Raw genomic sequence first — 11,577 nt, forward strand, 5'->3', positions numbered from 1 at the left:
GCACAATAAATTACTAGTTTCTCCCAAAATATGTACGTGTATAAAATTAAATATGAATATATACTTTATTTTGTACTTCCACTTATTTCACTTTCTCCTGCATCAGCCATTTTCATGTAACTGTATGTCCTGGAAACAGTAACACATGAAGAGCAATTTTTTCTGCTTTAATTTAAGGTCCTGAGAATGTCTGAGAGGGTACAGAGAGTGGGTGACTGGCACTTTTATCCTACATTCTCCAAACGGAGAGTGAAAAATCTCCCTTCCTCTGGTATGGTTCAGGAGATCCCCTAAAATACACAGGGACTCTATTAGGATAGCTTTGGCAATGCCCAGGTAATCTTTGCTTTTTAATTATATCCAGACTCTTCTAGAGTTCAACAACAATCTTCACCTTCAAAATAAATGTTATAATAAGAGTCACTAAAGCAACCATTCCCTTTGTTCTCTGAAGTCAGTTTATATCACAATCTTTAACAAGACTTGTAAAATTAACTTTTCCTTATCTCATAGCTCAATATACATTTTTCAACATTTTTTTTTGTTCACTTGCACATGGACCATTTTTGTGATAAAGGTATACAATCGAACCTTCATCAACACATGTGTTTTAGTGCTGCGTTTAAAACAAACTAAAATAATATTACCACATGGATTTTTGTCTCTACATTTCTACATTTCAAAAGTTTTTAAAAAAAACTAACACCACATTAATAAAAAAATAATATAATTCAGAGGTTAGAAACCAAAGAGTAATCCTAAACTGCATCTAATGACAAGAGTCTTTTCTTTTATAGTGAGTGTTTTTAGGATGATAGAATCTTTTTTGTTAACTGTGGGAAAGACTTACTAGGTAATACTGTAAACTTTCCAACAAGTCCTAACTTTCTCTTAATTCAGAGAGTTGCCATATTGGCCATACAGTTTTACTGCATCTCACCTCCAAGAGTTCACAGCTTTCTCAGAAAGAGAAGTCAAGAGTTTGTCTGCTTAGCAAATGAGCAGATATTGAGATGCTTATGAATAACTTCAAAGCACATGTCAAAAGAATACTATCCTATGCCAGCAGGTGGCATAGTGCTTAAGGTGTTGGACTCCCACATGGCTGATTGCAGCTTGAATCCTAGACCCAGTGGCTTGAGACCCATGCCAGAGGGGTGTGTGTATGTGCCCAAAATGCCAGGAGGAGAATGGAGGAGGAGGGATTGTGGCATGACCATCACCCCTGGGGTGTGATTTCTCACTCTCTCTTTCTCTCTCTCAGGAAAGGGCATATGCCCTATGGCAAAAATTTCTCCAAGAAAAACAAAAAGAAGAAAAGAATATTATCCTGTTTTCTCAGTTTATAAATCATAAAAATAAATGCTTTGAATTACATTGTGATAGTAATTATTTTTAGCTAACTGGACTCTAAGATAATATATGTCTCTGCAGCTATTCATATTGTGTATGTGTGTGTGTGTGTTTGTGTGTGTGTGTGTGTGTGTGTGTATTCACAGCATATGTAAAAAGCTCATGAGAGTAACTCATGGGAGCTTCTGAGAAGCAGTATATACAGAGCCAACCTTTCTGAGGCCAGATTTCTTCCTAGATCAGAATCCCAGCTCCACTATTAGGTTATCCTCTGTGACCTTGGGCATGCTTTAAGCCTCTTATGCTTCATTATTTTCATTAGCAAAATGGGGACCCATTTGTTCCATGTGTTCCATGCATTACTGCCATGAGCGTGATAAATGTGAATACACACACATATGCACACATACACACAGAGTATATGAAGAGACACATTATCTTGAAGTCAAATTATTGGGTCACTGGGAAAGTCATGACACATTTTTACATAGAAAAACAGAAAAATATGTCATGACTTTTTAGATAATCCAATAGATAAAAATACCTATCATCATGATTTCATTTGAAACTATTACTTTCATGATTTACGTATTGAGAAAATAGGATTTTTTGGATAGGTATCTTGAAAAACAACATCATTTCCACTATCTGGAATCATTTTTGAGCTTATGAAGTAATATGGCCCTACTTCCACTGCTCCCACAGATCTGTTGCCTTTCCTGTTTGTCTACCCCACGCTGACAAATGCCTGAACTATTCCTCATTCTCCCACAGACACTTACTGTAGATTCAAATGATCGGCATTTGCCAACTGCTTTAAAGTATCAAAATATATACCTGTGAACACATACCTGCCGTTTACTCCTTTTTGGTCTTGGCTTTAAAATAAATTTTGGTGGAGTGATATTTACTTGTTGGAATTCTAAAAAGAAATAAAAATGAATTATATCAACTAAGGTCATTTGCCAGATTTCTTTAATGCAATGTGGATTTTTGTGTGTGTGTGTGTTTTTTTTTTGGGGGGGGGGGTAGAGGTTTTTGCCTTAGGGCAAGTGAATTCATGGGGTAGGTGGAGACAGTAAGGAGGAAAGTGAGAAATCACCCCACAAGGGGGACAGTCACACCACAATCTCTTCTCCATTCTCCTGCGATCTTGGGCCCGCATGCACACATGCCTGGCATGAGTTTCAAGCCACCAAGTCCAGGACTCGAACCAAGGTCAGCTATGTGGGAGTCCAGTGACATAACCTCTGTGCCATCTGCTGGCCCCAAGACAAGGCAAAGTTTTACCAGCCCATCCACCAGAGGTTGAGTGTCCCCTGCAAATCACATATTGAAATTTAATTGCATTCTAATGGTACACAGAGGTGAAATCTTGAAGTAATGATTACTTAAGGATGTCTGCTCTCACAATTGGGTGAATGCCATTATCCTAGGTGTGGGTTAGGTATTGTGTGAGTAGGCTCCTGATGAAAGAAAGGATCACTCTGGCTCCCTTTCTGTCTCTTGAACTCACTTGCTGGTCTGCTTTCCACCACGGAATGATGCTGTACAAAGGCCCTTCGATTAACAGTAATAAGCATACACTACACATCACCAACCATGAGAATATATAAAATCGAACCAAGGTGAGATACCGCTACTCACTACAATAGCAAAAATTAAAGAACACACACCAGAAGTTGATGAAGATGTGGAGCAATAAGAACTCCACATAGTGCTGCTATAAATAAAAAATGGTATAACCACTTTGGGAAAAAGTTCAGTCATTTGTCATGAAACACTGATTCTCAAAGTGTAATATCTGCATCAACAGCATCGGGTCACCTGGGCACTTGTTGGAAAAGCAAATTCTCAAAAACTATTTAAGATGGGCATCAGCAGATGGCATAATGGTTATGTCATTGGACTCCCACATGGCTGATCTCCAAGAGGAGAATGGAGAAAAAGGAATTGCATTATGGCCAACCCCTCTGGGGTAGGGAGATGATTTCTCGCTTCCTGTCTCTCTGTATCTTTCTCTCTCTGGTGAGCAAATGCAACCTATAGCAAAAATCTCAAATACAACAACAACAACAACAAAATCCAAGATGTACTGAATTAAAACTGAGCTAAGCCGGCATCTGTGATCAGTCCTCCAGGTGATCCTGATGCATGCCAAGGTTGGAGAACACTGCAACATGTGAAGTCTATACCTACCATATGGCCCAGCAATGTTATTCCTAAGTAATTGCCAAGAGAAATGAAAACAAGTGTCCATAAAAACGACTTGTACAAGAATGTTTATAACTGTTTTATTCATAGCTCCAAACTGGAAACTAATCAAATGTCCATCAACAGACTAGCTTATAAATTACAGTGTATTCATATAATAAAACACACTCAATATTGAAAAGAAGAAACTATTGCTACTCTTGACAACATAACATGTGTGACAGCACATGCTAAGTAAGAAAAAGCTGGACAATAATATATAATTCCATTTGTATGAAGCTCTACCACAGGCAAAACTAACCTATGGTGACAAAAGTCAGAAGAGGGATTGCAGAGGTGGTGGGAGACACTGACCAGGCGAGGCACAAAGGAAGGTATGTGGGAGTGAAAGTACTCTATAGCTCAGGGGAGGTCTACATGTCAAAACTCACCGAGTAATAGACAAGATTTGTGTATTTCACTGCAGATCACTTTTTTAAAATGGAGTGCTAAGGAATACGTAGGAAACAGGCTTTTCCCTAAGTATGTTCTGTTTTGTTTTTATTTTTTCTTTGTAAGTATAGCAAAGTGAGGAGTTTATTAAAGGAGAGGGAAGGAAAAACAGAACTCTCAGGAAGGGAGGGGTTCCAAAAAATGGGTCATCAAGGGAGTACTGTGGCAAGGGGCTGTTATTTGGGTCAGAAAGGGCTTCTTAGAAACAATAGTCCTAAAAGATATGCCAGGTAAAACAAAAGGTCCCACAGCCAAACAAGTCTAGAGAATACCTGACCATATTTCTACCTCTGGGAAATCTGTAACTGAGGGTAAAATCCATTCACTGAGCTCTCCTTCCCATTCCCTCTTTGCCCTTTTCCTCTGAGATCCAGCTGCTGGCTCAGCTAAATCCTGTGAGCCCCTCATGGCCATTCCCTTATCTCATGAAACTGGTCTGTGGCTGGGGTGTTCTGGAGGTATGCCTCACACCTCCCCTACAGTAAACATCACACAACTAGAAACACTAAACTCTAGACACTAACACAGACATACTCTACTGACTCTATTAATTAATAAGCTGATCTTGTATTAAAATCCCTAACCAACATATGTCTTTACTTGACTTACACATGCTTTGTTTTTGGTGGATAAAACCTGAGCCTGTATTCACTGATGGCTATCAGTGGAGCTTCCTGAGTAAGTAAACTTGTGTCTTTGCCGGACTTCTGAGTGTGTTCTTTAAAATCAGTCAACATTGAGTCTAGCAGGTAGCATAGTGGTTAAGGTGCTAGACTTCCACATGGTTAAGTGCGGTTCAAGTCCTTGACCCAGCCACTTGTAGCTCATGCCGGGAACATGAGGGTGTGTGCCCCAAATCCCAAGAGGAGAATGAAGAAGAAGGGACTGTGCTGTGGTCATCCCCCTAGGGGATGATTTCTTGCTTTCTCTCTCTCTGTCTCTCTGGTGAATACATGTGCCCTGTAGCAAAAATCTCTCTAAACAACAACAAAATTGGTAAACATCATGGGCAGGCACTCCAGATTTGAGGCCCTCCAAAACATTAACACTTAGCAAGATAAAACAGCTGATAATCCCAAATCAAGTTAAACTTTATTCAACCTAACATAAACAAGCTTACTTTCAAGTTTATTTCACAAAAATTGCAGTTTTGAGATTTGTCTATTGTTTTCTTCTAATACATCATAGTAAATCATAAGTAATCTTGGGAAACAAAAAACACTCTTAAAATGGACAATGCTAACTTCTGATGAACACACAAAACTAGGAATGAACTGAGACAAATCTGAGTTTTCAAAGAGCATGTCTAAAAATCATTTTAATAACAGAAAAACTGCCAAGTCACTTCTAAAGTTTATGTTAAAAAGAAACCCTGAACAAAGGTGTTTTTTTTTAAGGGTTATAGCATGACTACAATCAAGTCTTTAGTGAAAATATTTATTACTTTAAATATTAATTAATGTTGATTGCTTCCAGTAATACCTACTAAATTATAGTTTTATTCCCAGGCAGCTAGTCACGATTTATTTTCCTCCCATAACAGGGTCTGTAAAAGTTTCATAAGGTAAATGAACAAATAGTCTGAAGAGTCTGTTCTAGTAAGAGCATTTTCATGCTCATTTGCAGATTTTTCAAAAAAGTGAATTCTATAAGATAGCATCTTCTATCTCTCTGAAGGAAAAAGGGAGTATTACTTTTTAGGGGAACCACAGAAGGCCAGACCATTACAAATGTATTTCAGGGAGGAAGGGACATTAGAAAACACTTATTTTATCATAAAGAGACAATGTAAATTTCTAAGTGATTTTCTATGCAGTAATTTAGAATTTGCTCACAGGCTGGCAATTTTTGTGCCTCTAACTCACTCATGGTATCCTAATCCAAAGTCCAGCTTTGTCGCCTACTACCTGGGGACCCTGGGAAAGACAAACTAGCTGAGCCTCATTTCTTCATCTACGGAACGGGAATCATATGGACCTTACAAAGCTATTGCAAAGATGAAATGAGATTAAATATTGGAATGGAGCCCAGTCTTGAAGGCATAGGCAGTGGCCTACTTATCTGCAATGTTAGACACCACATGGCTGACACAGGTTTGGTCTCCAGGTTGACCTAACACATGTCTTGGGCCTGTCCAAGATCTTGACTGGCTGTAGGGCTGGGGGAAGGAGGTCGCAGGTGTAACAAAGCTCTACTGAGGGGCATCTACCCATTTGTCTTTCTCTCTCTTTCTCTTGTTTTCTCAATCTCTTGCTCTCTCTTATGGGGAAAAAAAAAACTTAAAAAAAAACTTAGAATGGTCAGGAGTCATTAAATAGGGGAGGAAGCCTCTTTCCACATTGGATGTTCAGTGTGGCCTGTCTTCAGAAGGAGAAAACCAATAAGTCAAGCACAGCAAAAAACAAATGCCCCTAAATAATCACTGCTCTACTAATGAGGACAAATATGAGGGCTTAGCCCTTCCTGTCACGTCAAATCAACGTCTATAGATAAATGAACCTATAAACATACATGAGAAGAGCAAAAACTCATCTTATAAATAGCACGTAGTAAAAAAGAGTAATCTCTAATTATTCTTTTTAAAAATGCTATGGCAAAAAAAAAAGAGAGAGAGAGAGACATGAGAGAAAAATAACATGTAAGAAAATGATAAAGAACTTATCTAAATGTTTACAAAACTAGTATTTCAACAGGAGTGACTTTATATATTTCATCCATACAGACCAATTCTTGCTCTAACAATATTTCTCCTCTAGTATCTCATTTTGACTTAACATTTTTAGTTTTCCTTCCTTCAAAGCCATATCTTTCTACATTCATTCACTATAAACAGTTTGCATTTAATTCTCTCCTTGATGTGACTGACTTTCCTCAAAAATTGATAGGCACAGTCGTGGGCTAGTGATGTTTCACATACAGATTAGTTCTAAGGTAGTATATAAACTATTGAAGTTGTCCTTTTAAAAAAATGTCACTATATTAATGTCATACCAGATGGAAGATCATCCAAGGGAAATTCAAATAGTCTGGATTTGTAAACAGAATGAAAATGGAAATCCTCCTGAAATGACACAAGCAACAGAGATTAAACATGTACAACCAGTTATCTCTGGCCTCAGGCAATCACAGTTGGAGAGACTGAGATCCTTAAAAGAATCTTAGCTTGACTATGCACCCTCCTAGGTTTAAAGAGGCCATGAGCCATTGCACAACCCCTCCCATTCATTCCAGTATTCTTCCAGCACAGAGAAATATCCAATTAGAAGCAAAATGCCTTCACAGACAAAGAAGCCAAAGCCTGCAGTAATGGAAAATAAATGAATGGACCTTTCCCCTAAGGAAAAGCAAGACATCTGGGAAAATGGACTAATGTCTTTTAATGACGGGTTTGTTTCAAAGATCCCTGCCCCCTTTTAAGAGCCACATAGCTTTGGTAGGAAAGGGCTGCTGAGCTCACAATCTTCCTGGTATCTGGGAACAGGATGACAGGTATAGCAGAAGCCCAAAGCAGACCCTGCTTAGTCTAAAACTGGAGTGTCACACAAAGTCCTATTAAAAAGCAAGAGATTAAAGGTCATGTTTTTCTTCTAAGAAAAATTAATGACTATTAAAATAATTGCATCTGGCTGCAATTACTTTTAAAAAGAGAGAGAGACTGCCAAAAATACTGTTTTCATGATATTACCTTTAAAAATATAGAGTATTATACTTTCAAACAAAAAGACAGAACAACCAGTAGTGGCTACCAAAAAAATAATGTATAATATACATAGTTTCCCAAATAAGAATGTTTACAGGTAACAAAACAATTTACGTCTCTTAAAATCACTTGCCTCTGAGTGTCTGGCCAATGTATGAAATCGAGAAAAAAAGCATTTATGTGCACAGAGCTAGAAGAGAAGTATATTATGTTTCTCTGTATTCTATGATATTAATTCAATCCTTTTCTAATTTGTGGAAAATGAATATGTCAACTTAGAATGAGGGTGAGAATTAAGAAGACCTAGGTTTCTCTAAATTTCATTGGCATATGGCCTTAAAGGAAATGGGAAAAAAATCTGGACTCTAGAAAGAGAAAAGGGTAAATCACTTATTTGTGGATTTGATCTTCTATGAACCAAATTTTTATGTCCCCTCAAAAGTCATTGCTGAAGCTCTAACTGAATGTGTGACAGTATCTGGAGATAAGACTATGAGGAGGTGATAAAGGTTAAATGAGGTGATACGGGTTGGGCCTTCATATCCCATGGCTGGTACCCTTATGAGTACAGGAAAAGAACAATAGAGCACATTCATTCTGCCATGTGAGGGTAGTCAGAACATGGCCATCTACAACCCAAGGAGACAGCCCTCACCAGATATCAACATTGATGATATCTTGATCTAGGATCTCTAGTCTTCAGAACTGTGAGAAAGTAAAGTTCTGTGGTTTAAGCCACCCAACCGTAAGCACTTTGCTATAGCAGTCAAGCAAATTAGGGCAGATCATAGCACATTATAGTGGAGACAGATATGAAGGTTTTAAAAAGGCCAGCAAGTGGCATGGTGGTTAAGGCACTGGACTCCCACATGGCTGACTATGGTTTGAGTCTTGGACCTGGCAACTTGTTTTCTGATTTTTCCCTCTATGTCTCTCTCTCTCTCTGTCTCTCTGGTCAAATTTAAAAATAGTAATTAAAATTAAATAAATAATTCTTTAAAAAAGAGAGAGAGAGAAATGAAGGCTTTAGAAAACCACAGAGTAAAAGTATTAAGAGATAAAAGAAATTCTTACAAACATGGTTTTCACTTATTCAATATTTAGTTTAAAATACATATATTTACTATCCTAACCTCTAAAAATATAAAATGAAATAAAGTAGAAAGAAAAAGGGGAGAAGAAAAAGCTTTCAGTACCAACATTCATAATTGCCAGGACAAACAGAAGGATCACTTACTTGGGCAGTATCATTTTCTTCTGGCTCAATAAGATATGTGTGATTCCCATCATAGAACATTCCACTGCCAAGGACAAGGAGACAATTAGGCATGAGTACCAATTCCCATCTCAGAATAAGATCACTGCTAATCAGCAGCAGCTAGAAGGCCAGTCTATTTGCACTGCCCACATCCCAATCCTGCCCATCACCATCAGATTCACCACCTGGTAAGAGAGAAAAGCCCCTCCCTCTGGTTTTCTATAGTAGGGCCCCCTCATCCTGATCTAACCTCACGGCCAACACTGCCATTCTCTAGGTATTATCCATTACTCCTCTCTATCACACATACTTTTAGTACTTTAATAAGTACTAATAAGCAAAAATCAGCTGGCGTGCTTGTGAAAATGAAGGTCTTCCAGGATCCGTCTCATATTATTCCATTGAAACTCAGAAAGCTACATTTTAAACAGATCACAGGTGATTCTGAAGTAAGTTGTCAGGGACTATTCTGAAAATGGCTTACCTACCATACATATGGAAGATGCTCTATTAATGAGATAACACATTTGAACAACTTGCCATGAGATAAATACTTCATACTCAATCTTTTCCACAAATCTATGAGAGAGGTATAGTGACTACCTTCAATTTAAGGTAAGAAAACTGAAGCCCAAAGAGATAAAATAACTTGCCCAAATTACACAATCAGTAAGAGCAGAGGTAAGAACAGAGCCCAGGCAGATGGGTTTCTCTGATGTCCCACTTGCAATTTGCTATCAATCTTCAGACATTTATTCATTTATTCAACACATATTTATAAAGTACTTACAGTGCTCCACTCTAGGTGTTGGTGATATAGTAGCAAGCAAAACAAACCAACTGCCTGTCTGTGTGGTGCTAATGTGTGTTCTAGGAAGGACATTCAAATAATTAAGGGCAATAAATGATACCAGAAGACTGGGTGTGGGGGACCAGAGAGAGAGCATTGCAGATTCACATCAGGAGGCAGAGCAAGACTTCACAAAGAAGATGGCACTTAAGCAAATACCTGAAAGAAGTGAAGGGATACCCATGAATGTATCTATACAAAGCATATTTCAGATGTAAGCTCAAGGTTAAGAGGATCTTGGCATGTTCCAGGAACATTAAGAAGGTACCATGGCTGGAATAGAGTACATAAGGGACAGAGTGCTAAAAAAAATGGGACCAGAGGATACTGGAAGCCATATTAGGCGGTCCTTTTCAAGGGTGTTGGCTTTTATTCTGAAAGAGGAAGAAACTTCTAAGCAGAAAGAAAATGTAATTAATTTCTCCCAAATTTAAAAATGATCACCCTGGGACCAGCCAGTGGTGTAGTGGTTAGGGCAGCTGGATCCTACATGGCCGACCATGAGTTCTAGTCTTAGACTTGGCGATCTGAAGGACACACAAGGTACTTGTGTATGGACACCCAAAATCCCAAGAAGGCAATGAAGGAGAAGGGATTGTGGCATGGCCAGTCCCTCTGAGGGATGATTTCTTACTTTCCCTTTCTCTGTCTTTCTCTGCCTCTTTCTGGTGAGTGCATGATAAAATTTAAAAAAAAAAAATTGGAGGTGTGTCCTGGTGTGTTCAGGGAAGACATGCTCTAAACCCACCTCCTAGACTCCTAGACTCCCAAAATATTCAGACAAGCATGGTGGAGGAGAGATTTTGTCACAGAATGACCAGAAACAACTGCAGAGGTAGAAGAAACATGAGAAACCAAGAAAATACCTCTCTCACAAGGGAAAAGAACAATAGCTCATCATCTACAAACAGTACAGTAGAATTCTTAGAAATGTCTGATAAAGACTTCAGAATATTCATATTGACAAAACTAAATGAGATACAAGAGCTGAGAGATAATGAACTCAAGAAGATACAGGAAAAAAGAGATAAAGAGTTCCAGGAGGTGTTGAAGTTCTTTCATGAAATGAAAGAGGAAATACACACCATGAAAGTGAATCAAATGGAGCTATTAGAGATGAAGGCTACCCTTCAGGAAATCAAAATGTTTCTTGAAAGTATTAAAAGCAGATTAGCCCATGCAGAAAATTGAATCTTGTATGTTGAAGGTAAAACCTCTGATCTAGAAAACAACAACAACAACAACAACAAAAACTGAGAAAATAACCCCCCAAAATGAGAATACTATATAAGAAATACTAGACAGCATTAAGCACCCAAACATTCAGATAATTGGTATCCCAGAAGTTGAAGAAACTAACAAGAACATTGATAATCTATTCCATGAAATCTTGGAAGAAAACTTTCCAAATCTAAAGAGGCATTCAAATATCCAGACCCAAGATATACAAAGGACCCATAATAGAATCAACCCAAGAAGATCTTCTTCAAGGCACATCATAGCCAGACTGGTCAAATCTACAGACAAAGACAAGATACTAAAATTGGCAAGAGAGAAACATCAGGTTACTTACAAAGGTTATCCTATCAGGCTAACTTCAGACCTCTCATCAGAAACAATATGAGCAAGGAAAGAATGGGAAAATATATTTAAAGTGTTAAGTGAAAAACAGTTTCAACCAAGAATACTATACCCAGCAAGATTATCTTT

General features: G+C 38.1%; 1 protein-coding gene across 7 annotated transcripts in view; it reads right to left on the minus strand.

Moving 5' to 3' along the window:
• Nucleotides 1–11,577, minus strand: part of ADAM22 (ADAM metallopeptidase domain 22) — a 267,499-nt gene that overhangs the window by 86,404 nt on the left and 169,518 nt on the right. For all 7 annotated transcript variants that reach the window (XM_027769081.1, XM_006170477.2, XM_006170480.2 and 4 more), the window contains exons 6-8: nucleotides 8,997–9,060; nucleotides 7,051–7,120; nucleotides 2,205–2,275 (exon numbers count right to left, since the gene is read on the minus strand). In XM_027769081.1, coding sequence (XP_027624882.1) covers nucleotides 2,205–2,275; nucleotides 7,051–7,120; nucleotides 8,997–9,060 — 205 coding nt within the window. The remainder of the gene's footprint in view (nucleotides 1–2,204; nucleotides 2,276–7,050; nucleotides 7,121–8,996; nucleotides 9,061–11,577) is intronic.

The sequence above is a fragment of the Tupaia chinensis genome, unplaced genomic scaffold, assembly GCF_000334495.1.
Source record: "Tupaia chinensis unplaced genomic scaffold, TupChi_1.0 Scaffold148587_1, whole genome shotgun sequence".
Lineage (NCBI taxonomy): Eukaryota > Metazoa > Chordata > Mammalia > Scandentia > Tupaiidae > Tupaia > Tupaia belangeri.